At 50.7% G+C, this 16,361-nt stretch overlaps 2 protein-coding genes and 5 non-coding genes across 7 annotated transcripts; 1 reads left to right on the top strand and 6 right to left on the bottom strand.

Annotated features, from left to right (window-relative positions):
• Window positions 1-131: 131 nt before the first annotated feature.
• LOC136050307 (polyubiquitin-B) lies at window positions 132-913 on the bottom strand. Its single transcript, XM_065739133.1, has one exon. The coding sequence runs from the start codon at window positions 885-887 to the stop codon at window positions 198-200; it is 690 nt and encodes a 229-aa protein (XP_065595205.1). The 5' UTR covers window positions 888-913; the 3' UTR covers window positions 132-197.
• Window positions 914-1,971: 1,058 nt separating this feature from the next.
• On the bottom strand, window positions 1,972-2,043 carry TRNAA-UGC (transfer RNA alanine (anticodon UGC)). Its single transcript has one exon. It is a non-coding gene; the product is annotated as a tRNA-Ala (tRNA).
• A 187-nt stretch (window positions 2,044-2,230) lies between these two features.
• Window positions 2,231-2,302, bottom strand: TRNAD-GUC (transfer RNA aspartic acid (anticodon GUC)). The gene has a single exon. It is a non-coding gene; the product is annotated as a tRNA-Asp (tRNA).
• A 204-nt stretch (window positions 2,303-2,506) lies between these two features.
• TRNAF-GAA (transfer RNA phenylalanine (anticodon GAA)) lies at window positions 2,507-2,579 on the bottom strand. Its single transcript has one exon. It is a non-coding gene; the product is annotated as a tRNA-Phe (tRNA).
• A 301-nt stretch (window positions 2,580-2,880) lies between these two features.
• On the bottom strand, window positions 2,881-2,952 carry TRNAD-GUC (transfer RNA aspartic acid (anticodon GUC)). Its single transcript has one exon. It is a non-coding gene; the product is annotated as a tRNA-Asp (tRNA).
• Window positions 2,953-3,064: 112 nt separating this feature from the next.
• On the top strand, window positions 3,065-3,136 carry TRNAA-UGC (transfer RNA alanine (anticodon UGC)). The gene has a single exon. It is a non-coding gene; the product is annotated as a tRNA-Ala (tRNA).
• A 602-nt stretch (window positions 3,137-3,738) lies between these two features.
• On the bottom strand, window positions 3,739-15,298 carry DHX37 (DEAH-box helicase 37). The gene is made up of 27 exons (XM_065739132.1): window positions 15,164-15,298; window positions 14,456-14,625; window positions 14,208-14,320; window positions 13,541-13,847; window positions 12,981-13,129; window positions 12,630-12,722; window positions 12,360-12,456; window positions 11,827-11,940; window positions 11,504-11,605; window positions 10,916-11,030; window positions 10,699-10,794; window positions 10,120-10,196; window positions 9,256-9,394; window positions 8,940-9,016; window positions 8,408-8,640; window positions 8,156-8,267; window positions 7,489-7,595; window positions 7,184-7,372; window positions 6,821-6,945; window positions 6,528-6,644; window positions 6,270-6,442; window positions 5,810-5,924; window positions 5,533-5,670; window positions 5,130-5,224; window positions 4,662-4,735; window positions 4,141-4,238; window positions 3,739-3,930 (listed from the first exon to the last, which is right to left on the bottom strand). The coding sequence occupies exons 1-27, from the start codon at window positions 15,270-15,272 to the stop codon at window positions 3,848-3,850; spliced, it is 3,417 nt and encodes a 1,138-aa protein (XP_065595204.1). The 5' UTR covers window positions 15,273-15,298; the 3' UTR covers window positions 3,739-3,847.
• Between the last annotated feature and the right edge of the window lie 1,063 nt (window positions 15,299-16,361).

The following is a 16,361-nucleotide window of genomic DNA, read 5'->3' as shown; positions in this document are numbered from 1 at the left end:
AGGCATGTGCAGGCCTTGCATAAGGCAGTTTTATAACACCTTCATGTTTGGAAATTAAGTAACCAGAATTTATTAGATTGCAATTAAGTAATTAAAACAGCTGCTCAAAGAATTTAAGTGACAGCAATCTCTGTGAATGCAATGATTTTATTGGAATGAACACGTGTAGAATTTTTTCTTGGAAGCAAAAGATCACTTCAGTTACCACCCCTCAGGCGCAGCACCAGGTGCAGGGTGGACTCCTTCTGGATGTTGTAGTCGGACAGGGTGCGCCCATCTTCCAGCTGCTTGCCAGCAAAGATCAGCCTCTGCTGATCGGGGGGGATGCCCTCCTTGTCCTGGATCTTGGCTTTGACGTTCTCGATGGTGTCACTGGGCTCCACTTCTAGGGTGATGGTCTTACCAGTGAGGGTCTTCACAAAGATCTGCATCCCCCCTCTCAGGCGCAGCACCAGGTGCAGGGTGGACTCCTTCTGGATGTTGTAGTCAGACAGGGTGCGCCCATCTTCCAGCTGCTTGCCAGCGAAAATCAGCCTCTGCTGATCGGGGGGGATGCCCTCCTTGTCCTGGATCTTGGCTTTGACGTTCTCGATGGTGTCACTAGGCTCCACCTCCAGAGTGATGGTCTTACCAGTGAGGGTCTTCACAAAGATCTGCATCCCCCCTCTCAGGCGCAGCACCAGGTGCAGGGTGGACTCCTTCTGGATGTTGTAGTCGGACAGGGTGCGCCCATCTTCCAGCTGCTTGCCAGCGAAAATCAGCCTCTGCTGATCGGGGGGGATGCCCTCCTTGTCCTGGATCTTGGCTTTGACATTCTCGATGGTGTCACTGGGCTCCACTTCTAGGGTGATGGTCTTACCAGTGAGGGTCTTCACAAAGATCTGCATGTTGCTCTGGTGTGGAGATCAGCGCTGGTTAGCAGAGCCCACCGCCACTGCCCGCAGCGCACTGTAACGTCACGGCGGAAGTGACGCCCACGTGACAGAGGGCGGGCGAGGCCACGCGCCTCCACCCCTTCCCGCTCTGGGCGCGCGCGCCCGCCTCCATCTTAGGAACCACCGCCGCGCCTGCGCGGCCGCCATTTTCCCGGCAGATCCCCGACCCCTTCCTCTCCCCGCCGCCCCTCGCGCTGCGGCCCTCGGGGGGTACACGGTCGTCCCTTCCAACGCCCCGTCCGCCCGCCGCCGTCTCCGCCCGCCCGCCGCCGTCCTTCCCCACAGCGCTGTCCGGCCGGAGCGCACAGCAGACGCTCAGCCCCGCCGCCCCTTGACGCGCACCCCGTCCTCCCCGCCGAGCTGCGGCGTTTCGCAGCGCAGCACTCACCGCGCAGCTCACAGTCCGAACCCACTACACCACAGGTCGACCCTACTAACGTCTCCAACTACGCCACGCGTTGGTTCCCGCCCCGTTATATAGCTTGCGGCGCTCCGCCCCGCGCCGCTCGGATCATTCCGCCGCGCACTACTTTTCCGCGGCCGTTGCCGCCGCCGCGCGGAGGGAGCAGCGCTGTGGCGACGCTGTGATGCGATGCGTCCGTGTGGGCGGAGTTCAGCGATGAAATCCCGGCCCGGATCCGTCGGAGCGGAGCTCTGGGAGCATCATGTGGTGCGGGGCCGTGCAGTCGCGGTTCGTTCCGCTCGATCCGCCCTCGGTTTACACCGCGCACCCGGGCGGGTTCTGGTGGGGCGGTGTCCGAGCCGGGCGGGTAACGGCAGCCCGCGCTCAGCTCCGTGCTGTACCCGCACTCGGTGCCCTCTCCCTTCCTCCTTTTGGGCCGCTGTGCGTCCGCAGGGCCGTGGTTAGGCAATGAAATACAAAGAGAAAAATGAGAGCGCGGTGAGGAGAACGTAGTGGATAAGGAATCGCTGTGTGCGGCAGTGTGCCGACGCTGAGGGTGTGTTTTGTTTTTGTCCTGGCGGCTTTTTCTCATGGCGAGCGCGATGGCAAAAAGCCGAAGGTGGAAGAAAAGTGTGGAGATGCCGGGGATTGAACCCGGGACCTCATACATGCAAAGCATGCGCTCTACCGCTGAGCTACATCCCCTGTTTTTGGCGCCAAACCGTCCCGCCCGAGTGCTCCTCGCTTCGCTCACTGAGGGGACGTTGGAGGGCGGGAGAGAGCAGTGCGGGGCAGAGCTGCGCGCGCTTCGCGTGGCTCCTGGACTACAGAACGGAATAAATCGAGAGAGGAGAGAAAAATGTAACTCGAGGTTGAAAAAATTGAACTACACCTCCCCGTCGGGGAATCGAACCCCGGTCTCCCGCGTGACAGGCGGGGATACTCACCACTATACTAACGAGGACGGCGCTCAAGGCTGTCCACGCGGCCCACTCAGAGCTGAGTCCCCACGCGGGCACGGCCCGCCGCTGCCGCCGGGACAAACTCTAACCCAGCCCTAACCCTAACAACCCAACCCCTTCCACCGCGGCACACTGCGCACTGCCGGCTGCAAAACGACCGCCGTGGGGAAAAAAAAGGACGCCACCAAGAAAAGAAAGGCCACCCATGCCGAAACCCGGGATCGAACCAGGGACCTTTAGATCTTCAGTCTAACGCTCTCCCAACTGAGCTATTTCGGCGGCGAGGCCACCATTTCTGGGCTGCAGATACGACCCCCCCCAATCCCCACCGCCTGCGCTCCCCAGCTGCCCATCCCCCACACCGAGCAGCCGCGAGCACGCGGGACCGTCCGTTCGGAGCACGGGGCAGATCCGACGCGGCTGTAGCCTGGGGCCCTTCCGCACATCCCCCGTCGCTCTGCCCGTAAAAGAGGGCTGGATTCCCCGGTATCCCCGCCGCCGCCTGTCACAGCTTTAAGAGCCATCAGTGTGCCAGGGGACCCAGGAGAAAAAATTGCGCAGGACGACAAAATATCACAACCTCCCCGTCGGGGAATCGAACCCCGGTCTCCCGCGTGACAGGCGGGGATACTCACCACTATACTAACGAGGACAGGCCTGAAAACCGCTCCTCCTCCGGTTCTGCTATAGCAGCATGATTCAGAGAGCGGCGCTTGGCGGCTGTGCATGGGATGTATTTGTCCTGCGGAAACCTCGACCAACAAGGGGATGTAGCTCAGTGGTAGAGCACATGCTTTGCATGTATGAGGCCCCGGGTTCAATCCCCGGCATCTCCACCATTTTGTTCCTTTTTGTTTTCCCCTTCCCTCGATTCGCAGGCAGAAAGCAGAAGCGCTCTGCGAAGCCTTGCTTTCACTCATCAAGATTCCCCCAAGAGCCCTATTTCACCTTCGCCGTTTGTAAAACAGCTCCACACTTTGCTTTTTTCACACCTCCCAAACAGGCCGCGAAGAGCTGCTGCAACAAAGCAGAAACGAAACAAACCAACCCAGTTCTTAGCGTGCTGTAACTCACACAGCCCAGAGGCTTTCTCACTTGGGTCCCACAGCTCTGCCATGGGGCACAGCCAGCCCAGCACGAGGGGAAGGCTCAGTCCTTGGGGAAGAAGGGCCTTACAAGGGTGTAACATCCTGCTTCTTGCAACGCAGAACATTTCTCCCATCCAAACCATGAATTACTTATAGTAATAATTTACTGCGATTCAAATTGTAAGTAATTTATTGTAGTCCATATGACTAATATAGTCCAAACTTCAGTAAAACATAACTGGTAAAATACAATGGATAAAACTACCCAAATATTAAGATCACAATGCACCAAAAAATCAACTGGTGGGGCTTCTGTAAGCACAGCAGCCTGAAAACCAGAGCCAACAGAGAGGCACTGCTAGCAGCTAGCCAGTCCTTCTGACCATCAGATCCTCATCGAAACCCATGCTCCCAAAACACCTTGGAGAAAAAGCAGTCCCCCAAGAACAGAGTTGGGTGTCACAGTGCTACTGGCGGCCACTGCTTGGCTATGTCATCGTGCATAACCTCAGGGATCCACTGGCAATAGGCCGAGAGCAGATCTGGAATGAAAGAGAGCAGCAGTGAGATGCCCTAATACTGATCAGCATACATTTGGCTCTTTCACAAGAGCCAAACTCCTAACATTATGGTTTCTGCTCAGAAAATAACAAATATTTGCAGTGCATCAAGGTACTTCACACATACCACAAAAAGCCAACAACAAAGATCCCACTGATAGAGGACTAATATTTAAGTAGCAGGACACTTACATTTGGGGTTTTTCTTCCATGCAGCCAACAAAGCATTGCGATTATCACAGTTCTCAGCAACCAGAGCCTGCAGGAGGGCCTCTGTCCTGGGCTGAAGCCTACATGAGTTGAAGACAAACACTGCCATAAAGCAATGACTCACCTGCTCAGTTTAGCAGAGTGTTACAGCCTCCTTTCTGAATTCATACTCCCTATTAGTGAAGGCTAAACACAGATGTAAAACACACAACCTCTGGATATAGACATGTCCTTAGCTCAAGAAAGTTCTTGTGTGCTTGTACAAAGCCACCCATAGAGGTCAGAGTGATCAGTGTGTTCTGAGCATGCTCCCACACTGCCCTTAAAATAGCCCAACACTCTCCAGACGATTTTTCTTGGTTAAAAATCCCAACAAAGCTGTGCTTTTGCCTTCTCTGCAATTAGATCTCAGCTCACAGCCTTTCCAGCATTTAATTTTTAGAATTATTCTTTTAAGGAAGTTAAAGGTGTTCAGTGGAGAAAACAAACTTGTTTAAACTTACTTGGACCATGTTTTCAGCATTATGAGAGGACTGGAGAGCAGGCACTGGCTGTAAGAACCCAACTTCTCAATGACCTGTGAAATACATAGCAGTAAGCACATAACAAGCAAGGGAAACCATTCTGTGGAGGCAACCATTAATGAACTTGGTCTGCTGTAGGTTTCAGTCCCACATCCCCAGCTCTCCCCTGCAGATCTCCAGACCAGCCTTGCCCTGATTGCCTTGCTTGATGACTTGTCTCTCAGAATGGAGAGACAATAACTAAAACCTTTTTTCCTTTGAGAAAATAGGACTTAAATTTGGGTTCTTTTCAGCCACCTGCCCATCCTCATGCCTTCTGTATTTTAGAGCTGTTCCCTACTCCACCGAGTGCAGCAAATTCCAGCAGCCATCAGCAAACCCCATCTCCAGAAAGTGGGCTAAAACACTGCTCATGTCCAGGAAGTATTGCAACCAGACCACACGTACCTTTCCTTCAAGCAGGAACTTGGCAAAGTATTTAAAGCGATCAATACCTTCAGGATAATCAACCTCGACAGCAGGGAGCTGCCAGCTAACTCGATCTGGAAAGAGATCACACAGCCTCCTCAACATTAGGGGAATATAAATTTCCACGTGTACCCTCAACCCTGGAAGCCTCTCTCTTTAACAAGGGTTACTGATGGACATAAAACTGCCAGGCTAATGGGAAGCTGTTAATATTTAAATGCTTTAAAACCTGTGGATCTGTTGAGAGCTGTGGAGCCCTTTGAACAGTGCAAGCTGAGCTCTACCCTTCTTATAGTGTGGACAGAAACATGAAGAGACATAACAATAACTATAGAACAGCTCTCAGGCAAAAGAAGTGAGAGAGACATCTGAAGAAACTTACAAAAGACACTTGGCCTGTGACATCGAATTCTGCCTGTTTCGGGGCAGTACGATGGAGGAGGATTTTCCAGAGGCTTCCCAAAGTGGCAGTATGGAGGCAACAGGGCAGGAATCCACTCAGGTTCAACTGCAGACACACCTGAGAAAGGGAAAACACACCTGAAGGAAGCCTTCCTGCCAAGAGCTGCCACTCAGCAGCGGTCCTACGAGGGAAGTTTTCTGCTCAGGCATCTCTGCATTCCTAACCAAGTCTGCAGAACAGACCATAGCAGTCTCACCTTTCATGTACAGTTTTGTAGTCTCAACTATTTCTTGATACACCACAAACTCCGGGAGCTGCTTGAAGAGGACTGAGCTTGGATGGATGAACACTGGGTCGTCCAGAAGCGCGGTCTTTAAGGAAGCACAGAGGGTTGAAGCAGAGTAGGATGAGTTACTGGCAATCTTGTTTCTTGACAGCATCAAATTTCAGCGTCTCTCAGATATACATTTATAGTGTTTCTTTAAGCAATGGAGGTTTTTAACAACACTTTGCTTTTCTGCTTCATTTTCTCTGGAGACATCAAGCACTCTGTGATATCGACTAATGGCCCTTCTTACTTTTACAGCAGTTCCTGCTTGAGGACTTAGAATGACACAGCACCATGGCTGCATCCAGACACGTGCCCAGGCTTTCAGAGTGCCCCTCTGCCCTACGGACATGAGAGAAGAGGAACTCAGCTAAATCAAGCTGTTTACCTTGTAGGCATTCTTCCACTTATCATCCAGGAGTTCTTCGGCCTGAACCCTCCGAGCAAGGTGGTCCCCCAGCCCTGCCAATACAATCTGTCGCAAGTAAGTCGCTTGTGCTTCTGTTGGAGGCTTCATCTTTGGATCAACATAAAGGCCAGCATCAGTGCAGACCGAGTTCACTGCAGGGGAAAAAAAAAAGTGAGCTCAGATTCAGCTGATTGGTTTGCCCCCCAAAGATGACAGCTCCTCCCAGAACCCATTTACCTGCTGTTGTGAGCTGCCCTCTCAGCCTCCTGATTTCCAGCATGGCTTTGTAGCGGAGCCCGTTCTCCTCACAGAATTTAGGAGTACACCCCGAGTATTCACAGGCCCCCACTGCTCCTGGGAGTGAACAGTTGCGTGGGGAAAACAAATTTGTAAATGAGCTGTAATTAAACCAACTGTGACACAGTACTGTCACAGTCAGCAGGAGGATGGCTTTGTGTGACACTGAGGTCAGGGTGATGAGGAGAGGAGAATGGAAGTTAAGAGCATAGGGAAAGCACTGTGTGCAATACCTAACATCACCATGAGGTCCCCGAGCTTCTGCAATGACCCCTGCCCAGCCCAGATCCTCTGCATCTGCACAAGCCTTCCTTTCTTCCCCTTCAGCTTCACTGCCTCTTCCTCACTTACTGCTGGCCTAAAAGAAACAGAACAGCATGAATCAGGACTGTGCTTCCATGTGGATGGACCTCAATGTAAGAGAGGCATCAAACATCCCTTCTAGGCTGGATGGGGCCCCAGGCAGCCTGATTTAGTGGGAGGTGCTCCTGCCTACAGCAGGGCATTGGAACTGGATGGGCTTTAAGGTCCCTTCCAACCCACATTGTCCTACAATGCTACGGTTCCATATAAACTGGGAATGCTCCCTCACTCACCTGTCAAACTCTTCAAAAAGCTCCCGAACGGTCATGGCAGACACGATGGTAATGGTGTAAGGCAGGCAGTCGTGCTGCCTGCTCAGTGCCAGCATCTTTGCATAGCGGGGGGCAACAGGAAAAGTGGCCATTATTCTGCCCAGGGGACTGATAGGGCAGCTCAGCTTTGCTGCCTGCTGCTCCTTCAGCCTGCGGGGAGAAAAGTCATGCAGTGAAGTAACTTCTGCATGCGTATAAACCTGTGTTTCTGCCCTTGTGGGTCCTTTATCCACACGAGGAAGTCTGTGGGAGATCACAGCCATTACCTTCCTGTCACAGGGGGCTCCTTCAGGGCACCCAGGGCTATCAGTAACTCCTCAGCTGCTGCAAGTGCTTCTGCTGGAGGTGGTGTCGGGAACGGGAAGTTGATTACCTACAGGCACCAAACGAAATGCCTCTCAATACATCACTGACATGGCAGAGTCTGGATCAGCAAGAAACCCTGGACAGGAGTGAAAACCTCACCTTCTATTACAAAGACCAAGGAAAAACATTTAGAATGTGTGCCAGGAGCGAGAGGAAAGGACCTACAATAGGAGGAAATGCTTAGAACAAAGCCATTAGGAAATGTGAAAACGAGCATGACCCTCAGCTGCCATGAGTCCAGGCACCGCCTAGGGCAGGCAGCTTAACACATCACTCTAAGCACGGTGCTTTCTGAAAGCACACAACTACCTCCAAAACATAATCCCTATTTTGATAGGGGATTTTACAGAAGTGAAAACGCGATGCAATAGCTCTCAGGACCAGAACTGGGCTGGTAAGGTCTGCTGAATTTGTAACATCATCTGCATTTTGCAGAATGGAAACCAAATCATTTCTAACACATGGCACGGCTCCAAGTAATGATGATAGCACGGATTTGTGCTTGTTTCTGACTCCATGGGGTAACTACTTTAATGAGCTCCATAGCACAGAGCCAGCTCACCTCACCTTTTCTATATTTAGTGCCTTCATTTGCAGAATCAAGTCTTCCACCGGTCGCTTTGTTATTTCTGGTGCAGAAAATTTCTCAAAGTCCATGAAGACAGCTGAAGAATACAACCTAATGGACCAGAAGTGCTGCTTGGAAACTTGCAAGAAATCGTAACTCAGGAAACACGTGAAAAATTGGCAAGGGATTTCAAAATCAAAAGGCAGCGGAGGGTAATATTTACACAGCCCTCTTCCCAGCATCTTGCTGACCTGTAGCAGTGCCCTGGGTCAGTCCGGCCTGCACGACCTGCTCGCTGGTTAGCAGATGCCTGAGATATCCAGGTGACTCTGAAAGATGAAACCCCAGTGATTTTGTCATAGAAACGTTTCTTGACCTTTCCACAGTCAACCACGTATTTGATGCCCGGGATAGTGAGCGATGTCTCTGCCACGTTGGTGGCCACAACACAGAGCCTTGTGCCAGGAGGAGGAGGCCGGAACACCTACAACAAACAGGTGGGAGTGAAATGCACTGCCAACAAAATCCTCGATACACCCCGTGGCTGTGAGTGATTTTCACATGCTACAGGCCTGCTGCTTTTCATCTCTCCCAGCCCAGGCAGGGCACAGCCCAAGCCAGGCCTGCTCTGAACCCAGTCCATCTTGCTCATCCAGCCATTCCAGTCTGCCCACTGATGGTAGTCTGAGATGGACCTTTTAGCTCACAAAACACATGAGACTTAAGACAGCTATGCCACCTATCAGTAAGGGTCATCTGCTTTTATGACAATGAATTTTTTACCTTTGCTTGTTTCTCTGGTGCTAGTAAAGAATAGAGAGGGAGCACATAGAGCGGAAGGGACGAATCTGATTTCTCTTCTGTGAAGAAACAAAGTGATAACCTTAAATACACAGCAAGTCAGCTTCTAGGCTTATCCCCAACAATGTCTCCAAAGCACAAGTCATTAAAAAGCAGCAACAAATCATCTGACATAAATCAGGATCTGGAAAAGTCAACTTTTCCATTATGCAGATCTAATGTGCTGTCACACCAGTCTAGCAAAGGACAGCTACTTCATGTCCCACATTTCACAGTTATCTGTAGGTAAGTGCCAAACCTTCTTCTGAGTCTCCATCTCCTAAATCAAGGTCGACATCAGATCCTGCAATATCATCATCAGTTTCAGCATCTCTGTCTTCATCTCCTTCATCCATTGGTACAACAGCATAATTGTCCAGATTAATTTGGGGAAGTACCTGAGGAAGACAGGAAAGACAATGAAGTGTAAGAGGGAACACAGACAGCTCCTTCTTACTGCTTTGTAAGCAAAGCTGAGCAGTAATTCCAAACATCTGTTAACCTGAAATTGACAGAGACATTGGGAAACTTTGGTTGTATTTCAAGACTAAGATTCATCATTTGTTAACTGTGAGAGTCAGGGATAGCCCAAATAACAGTTTCCAACAGCATTCTGTGCTGAGCCATGTTTCTCCAAAGGGAGGACAATAGCAAAGGGTAACACTACTTCACAACACTCCAGGACTCAACACCAGCAGACATTACATTGCAGTATCAAGATCTCCTCCAACACAGTGCATGTGGGACGTGGATAGAAGTGAAATACTACCATCCATCACAGACACATCAGATTCAATTATGGGTAACAAACAGCCAAAGAGGCAGCCCTAGAGACAGCAAGTCTGCAACTTCTTCCATTAAAGTTTTCAAGTCAGTACTTAGCTGAAATCTGTCTCCTACCCACAATATCCAGGGACACATTTTAGCACACTGCTGCTTGTAATGCAGTACTTAGGAGTGCAAACAGTGCTACTGTACTTCCTGCAGGGGACACGTGCAGGCCACAAAGCTTCATGTGGCCCTAAAACAGCCCGGTGAGAAACACCACTATGCAGCAGTGCTCTTCTGCAGGGAGGCACCTGCTCCTTCCTATCTCTGGGAGGAATTCCACCCATCACAGTACCGTAGCTTTCCTCCACCTCCTTGATTTCTTAAATTTTCGCATTTCTTCCACCGATTCTTTTCTGTCGTCATCATTCCCTACAAAAACAGCCATCAAATTGCCATGAGCTGAGCACGTTTTCCTCTCGGAAAAGGGAGCGTACAGTCTGCCCCCACTCCCACCCCTTGTAGGATTCAAAAGGCATCACAGTATGAACAAAGCAAGCAGCCCTGCTGAAGGCAGAGGAGACAAGAAACCATACTGAGGACCAAGAGCAGCACACAGCAACTGCACGCCTTGAGGTTGAGAAAACTAGCTGAGCTACCGCAGGATTTAGCTTTCTAAAGCCATCCTGGGAAACTGCACTATCCTTTGACCCTGCCCCAACCCCTGTCTTGAGAAGTTTTCAAATAAAAACTCTTATTTTAGGTGCAACGTAAGCTCATTTCTCAGAGAGAGGAATTCTAAGTTGAGCAGTCCTTTGTTCATAGGTTCATAGGTTCATAAGGTTGGAAAGGACCTATAAGATCATCTAGTCCAACCATCCTCCTATCACTATCCCTACCCAAGTACTAAATCAAACTTGTTCAATCACATTACCTGCAGGGTTGTTTTTTTGGAAGGGAAAGGCTTTCCTTAGCCTCCTACAGAGAGAGTGAACTTCTGCCTGGCCTGTCAAGAACACCAAGATCCCACCTGCAAGAGAAGAAATCACTCTAAATGCCACGCACCACTGCTTAAGTTACCAAAAAAAGCTCAGAAAACTCTAAAGATAGGTTAAGTGTGAAGAACTGGAGAGGCTCTGTGGTGTCCTTACCCGAGGGTAACATCCGGTGGATTTTACACACCTTCCGGAAGCATTCCCCACTGTAGTCATCCAGGGGGGTTTTCTTGTTAAAGTGAACAGTGACAGGGAACTGCCTTGCATCCACCTGGAGAGGAAATCCAACAGCAAGCAAGCCAGGTTTGTAATTCCAAGAGTCACTGCAGCCCTCACGACTAGACAGGCCTATCCTGGAGTCTGTGCAGCTTTTGGTTTTGGTAACCTACCAACCACAGGACCCAGGGAAGTGATCCGTGTCAGCTATGCTGAGCACCATGAAACCAAAAGGGAACTCCACTATTCTCCCTTGGATTGGGGGTTTTTAACTGTAACTTCCAGTCTTTCAAAGTAATCCAATTATACCGGGAAATTTTCTCTGCTGGAAGTAGAAAGAAACCCACCGAGTCCCAAATGACAAAACAGCATAACCAAAATGAAGTAACTGCTTTTTAAATTGACATCTACAAGATTTCAGCACCAAATGGACAGATTAGAGTACATCATTTTATATTGTTACAAAGGAAACCCTCGCTGTATTTCAGCTGCTCTGTCTGGCAGAGGTCACGGTGAGAAGAACCATACCTGCAGGACAGGAGGTGTGACAGCAAACAGCCTGGTGTTCTCAGTGAAGTCTTCCACGCGGAGGGTGGCTGACATGATGATCAGTTTCAGTGGCAGCCCTTTCTGGAGGGACACACAGCAGTTATTCTTTGCCTGGAAGCACGTGGCCCTTATGCTACAAAGCACACAGAGCCAGAACTATTGGCAGCAATGGACAGAAGAGCTTTCTAATAGGCCATTAACTGTAATTACTTGTGTCTTGTGGCACTGCAATTGGATACTGAATGAAAAGCTATCTACTGGCAGCCCTTCCCTGTACACCCTCCCCACACAGCTTCTCTCACCTTCTCCCGAAGAGGCACGATGCGAGACAAGAGCCCTATCAGGATATCCGTGTACATGCTTCTCTCGTGGGCTTCATCAATAATGATCACTTTGTACTTTAAAAGCAGAAAATCCTGAGAAGAGAGAACAATTCCACCGCATGATGCCTCCTCTGAGGATATCCCCCACTCAGAGCAGCCTGTGGCTGCACAAACGCTGTCCTCACAGCCTCACACCTGAGCACTGTCACAGCATTTCCCCTTGCACTACTGACACTGAGTCCTACACAGGCAGTGTAGCACAGTCCCAAACCCCCAGAGCCACACAGGGCAGCCTAGTTCCCAAGGCTCCCTCCTTGCCCTCATTTTACATAGCAAGATAACCCCACACTGAGAGACTCAGGCAGGAACATAACGGGCTGAGATGAAACACATCTCAGTGCTGAAAGGGATTTAGCTTAGAAGGCTGGCAACAAACCCACACAACTTGGCTGGCACCTCCTCCAGCTGAAGGAGATCCCTTCCTCCTCCTCACAGTGAGGGCAGCACCTCACCTTTTGGACTTCTTTCAGCAGCACACCGTCTGTCATGAACTTGATTTGTGTTTCATCTGTGACATTTCCTTCATATCGTATTTGGTACGAAACCACTCTGTGAGGGAACACCAGGAGAGCACAAAGCACGGAGAGAAGCAGGACATCAGTGCAGACCAGGAAGCCACCTTCAGCCTAATTAAATTAGGACTTAATGCCAACGTATGAAACCCATCACTATGCATCTCAGCTTTACCTTCCCAGTAAGGTCCCAGAGGGTTTCCTTCTCACCTGTGTGACAAATTCATCTCCTTAGCAACGCGCTGAGACATGGACACTGCAGCCACGCGCCGGGGCTCGGTGATCCCAATGATGCCATTTGAACTAAAGGGGCAAAGAACAACAAGGGGGGAAGTGTTTTAAGATTTCAAAAGATTGCTTATGTGGAAAGGGTTTTGCAAGTCACAGCTGTACTCTCTTCAGGTTTTTAAAAGCTCCTTCAGTACGGCCACTGCCGCTGCACAGCAAAGAGTGCGTTCCCCAGTTCAGCCATTTCAGAATACAAGAGACAAAATCAGAAGTGACTGAGCTCAGCTTTGACTTTTCTGATTACATTTGTGGCATACAAAAGACAAGTCCTACCTGGTATACCCAGCTTCATAGAGGAACTGGGGGACCTGGGTGGTTTTACCACTGCCTGTCTCTCCACATATGACAACAATGGGGTTCTCATTAATGGCTTCCATGATGACTTGCTCTTCAGCCAGAATTGGCAGCTTTAGTCTTGCTTCCTAAAATAAAACACACGGTTTATGCACATCATTTAGTCTTCCCCAGGATTTAAAATAATTTCCTAGCTCAGATGACAAAACCCACAAGAAGAAAGTCTGCAAACTTTGCAGCTCGAAAAGCTCCAAACCAGTGGATATCCCACAGTGGTGCCCAAGAACTAGGCTCATCCAAACAGCTCCTCAGAAAGCTGATGGAAGTTTCTGCGCTTTAATTTAGGAATCTACAGAGTCCCCAGAGCTTATCAATATGGATTTCTGACAGAGTCTTTCTGTAACTATGCCATGTCTGTTCAAAGACACACAGAGCTCTTCCCAGCTCTGAAGAACATCCAGGGTCTGCAGCAAATTGATCTGAGACAAGATGCTGTCACTCCTAAGCCCACAGGTAAGCACATCACTGCTCAGCCTCACCTGAATCTCAGGAGGTCTGTCCACTGGAACAAAAACCACAGGCTTGCACGATGGTTTGCTGGATGCTGCAGGAGCAGCCTGCTGGCTCATCACAGGCTTCTTTGTGCCTTCCTCTGGCTTCCCAGCAGAATTCACATTACTGGCTGAAGGCTTTTCAACTTCTTGTTTCTCTTCATTCTTCTCCTCCTCAGAGCTACTGGATTCATCCTCAGGCTCTGGTTCTGAATCTGAGCTGTGTCTCCTCTTATTCGCACCGCTGATGCTCCTGATCTTCTCAGGTACAGCAGGGCTTGGCTCCTGCAACACCCTAAAACAACAAAGCACCATGTGAACTACAGCAACAGGATAAGAGGTGATGGCATTAAGTCGCACCAGAGGAGGTTCAGGCTGGACACTTGGAAAAAACAGGATGCCCAGAGAGGTGGTGGGATCACCAGCCCTAAAGGTGTTCAAGAACTGTGGAGTTCACACACCTTCCAGAGCAAACAGAGCTGTACCACCAGAAGTCACAGTGTGAGCCCAAACCCGGGTCTGACCCAAAGGGGAAGAACTGCAGTGGGCATCATGCAGCACTAGGACAGGTTTCACAGACAGAAGGAGAAAAGATGCAGAGGTTGCCACAACCACAGCTGTAAGTCAGGAAGGCTTTAACCCAGCAGTGCTTTACCTTCTGGGCTGATACATGCGTCCCCCAACACCCAGCTTGGAAGTGGTGTATAGAAGCTTCATTTCTGCCTGGGAAGCCTGCACCTCACTCAGCTTGCTCAGCAACTCAGCACGCTGCACAGGAAAACCAACAGAAGTCAGTGCTTATTGTCACTGGGAAATAATTTCTTTTAAATATCGGCTCTTGAGTTAATTTTAATATTTGAAGAGGGGACACAATGCCAGAATCACTCACAAGCAGCACCGTACCTGTTTCTTCTTTTCCTTCTGTTCTAAAACTTTCTGTAAGTTTTTCTTCTGTTTCCTGCTGAGGGGTTTCTTCTGCTGTTGCACAACGCTCGGTGCTTTCTTCTTCTTCTCTTTCTTTGCCGGCAGGACCAGGGCATTGCTCCCATCAACTCCCTTCAGTGGTGCCCCATCTGCATGTTAGTGTGTTACTCTCCAGAACCAGGACTGGCGTCAGCACGCTGCATTGGGATCATTCCGGGCAAACACAACTCTCCCTCCCAGCCAGAACAAATCCCACTTGTCAGCAGGAACAAAAACCCAATGGCACAGGGGGCTGCCATGCTGCTGTGTCTGCTCAGGCCATCCCCTCTGCTTATGGCACAGCACTGACAACACCTGTCTTCCTTTTTTTTTGGTAATCCCGCAGTCAGAGGACATGGAGCAGCTCAGGGCTGCGTGTGACCCCAGTCTCTGCCAGAGATAACTGACTTCTAGTAGAGAAGTCTGAATTTAGGACGCTTTGATAATTACTGCACAAGAAAAGCCACTTAAAACAAACAAACCCAATAACTCTGATGGTGCAGACGTCAAGCACGTTAGTAATTTAATAACCGGATTATCTTAATAAAGAACAGCCCAAATGATGCAGCAGCTGCCACAACAGAGCCACTACCGCCACTCCCACACGACCCTCCCACAGCGGCACAGCGATACCGCAGTCCCACGCACCTCCCAGCTCCAGCTGCAGCCGCCCCAGCTCTGGCCCAGCCGGGGGGGGCTGCTCCGCCCCGCGTCCCACCCGTGCCCTCCAGTTGTGCCTCCGTCGCGCGCGGCCCATAACGGAGCCGCTCCGACCCACGTGCAGCTGCGGGCAGCGCGCTTCCGGGTCGCGAGCTCTCGCGAGAGGTAGAGCGAGCGCGCAGGCGCAGCACTGCTGGAGGGCGTGGCCTGACTGGGTGGGGGTGTGGTCTGGGCGTTGTGTGGGCGTGGCCTGGCGGCTGGGGGCGTGGCCACAGCGCCGAGCGCGCCGTTCAGATTGAGCTTGGCTTTGGGATCGCAGAGAGGACGTGGGACCGCCGAGGCTCGGCAAACAACAAACACCACTTCGGTTAAAAAGAAAAGATCAACTTTTAATGTGCCGTCATCACGGTTGGGTGGAATTACCCAGAAGTTTAAAATACATGCGGATACAACAAATCCTTTTGTTTTCCAACCCGGACAAAGAGAACTCGTGGTCATTCACGTCATTAGCTGCCAAATACAGATCGGTACGTGAGCAAATCACACCTAAAAACTTGTACGCCACCAAGAGCTAAGGTTACACTGGTCTATGCTCCACAGGCACTACGCAGCACATCTTGAAAGCGAGTCACGACTGGAGGACGCACGAACACAGCACGGAGCTACAGCAGGGCTACACACGGCACTCCCACACCCAGCACCACTCGGAGAAGCGTTAACACTGCGCACACGGCTCGGTTATCTACAGGGGAGCTGCCCACACCTGCAGGGCAATCCCTGCAAGGGCCAGTAGAACAAAAACGCCAATGCACTGAAAATACAGCAGCAGCTTCAAACGTCAGGTGTGGAGGCACGGAGCTGAGAACACTGAAGACCCATCCTGCAAGTCGGTGGCAGGCAGGACTGAGCCCCCAGCAGGAGCCTGCCTTACAGCCAGGCTGGCAGCTGTGGGATTCAGGCCCTCCTGCCCTCGTGCCACCAGCACGGGCAGCTCCGTGGGGCTGCAGTGTGCACCTGCACTCCCAAGCATAGCAATAGGAAAGCAGCACAACCCCTCACGGGGTGCCAACGCTTGGTGGGTCACCTACGGGACGCGGAACGGAAAGAGTGTGTGAAAGGTATTTACAAAAGTAAGCTGAAAGAGGATAAATACCACATTCAGATCTCAAAAGCATTTTCACTACAG

The sequence above is a fragment of the Cyrtonyx montezumae genome, unplaced genomic scaffold, assembly GCF_038088225.1.
Source record: "Cyrtonyx montezumae isolate F1298 unplaced genomic scaffold, pur_monq_1.0 scaffold_23, whole genome shotgun sequence".
NCBI lineage: Eukaryota > Metazoa > Chordata > Aves > Galliformes > Odontophoridae > Cyrtonyx > Cyrtonyx montezumae.
The sequence above is the reverse complement of the archived record's forward strand: the minus strand, read 5'-3'. Positions and strand labels throughout refer to the sequence as shown.

Bases quoted from the DNA above. Each gene is read 5' to 3' on its own strand.
- LOC136050307 (XM_065739133.1), bottom strand. From the start codon at position 887: ATGCAGATCTTTGTGAAGACCCTCACTGGTAAGACCATCACCCTAGAA.
- DHX37 (XM_065739132.1), bottom strand. From the start codon at position 15,272: ATGGGCCGCGCGCGACGGAGGCACAACTGGAGGGCACGGGTGGGACGC. The intron at 12,723-12,980 runs GTAGGACTTGTC...TTGCCCCTTTAG, and splicing joins TATGAAGCTGGGTATACCAG to TTCAAATGGCATCATTGGGA. The intron at 6,443-6,527 runs GTAAATGGGTTC...TTTCCCCTGCAG, and splicing joins AGGGCAGCTCACAACAGCAG to TGAACTCGGTCTGCACTGAT.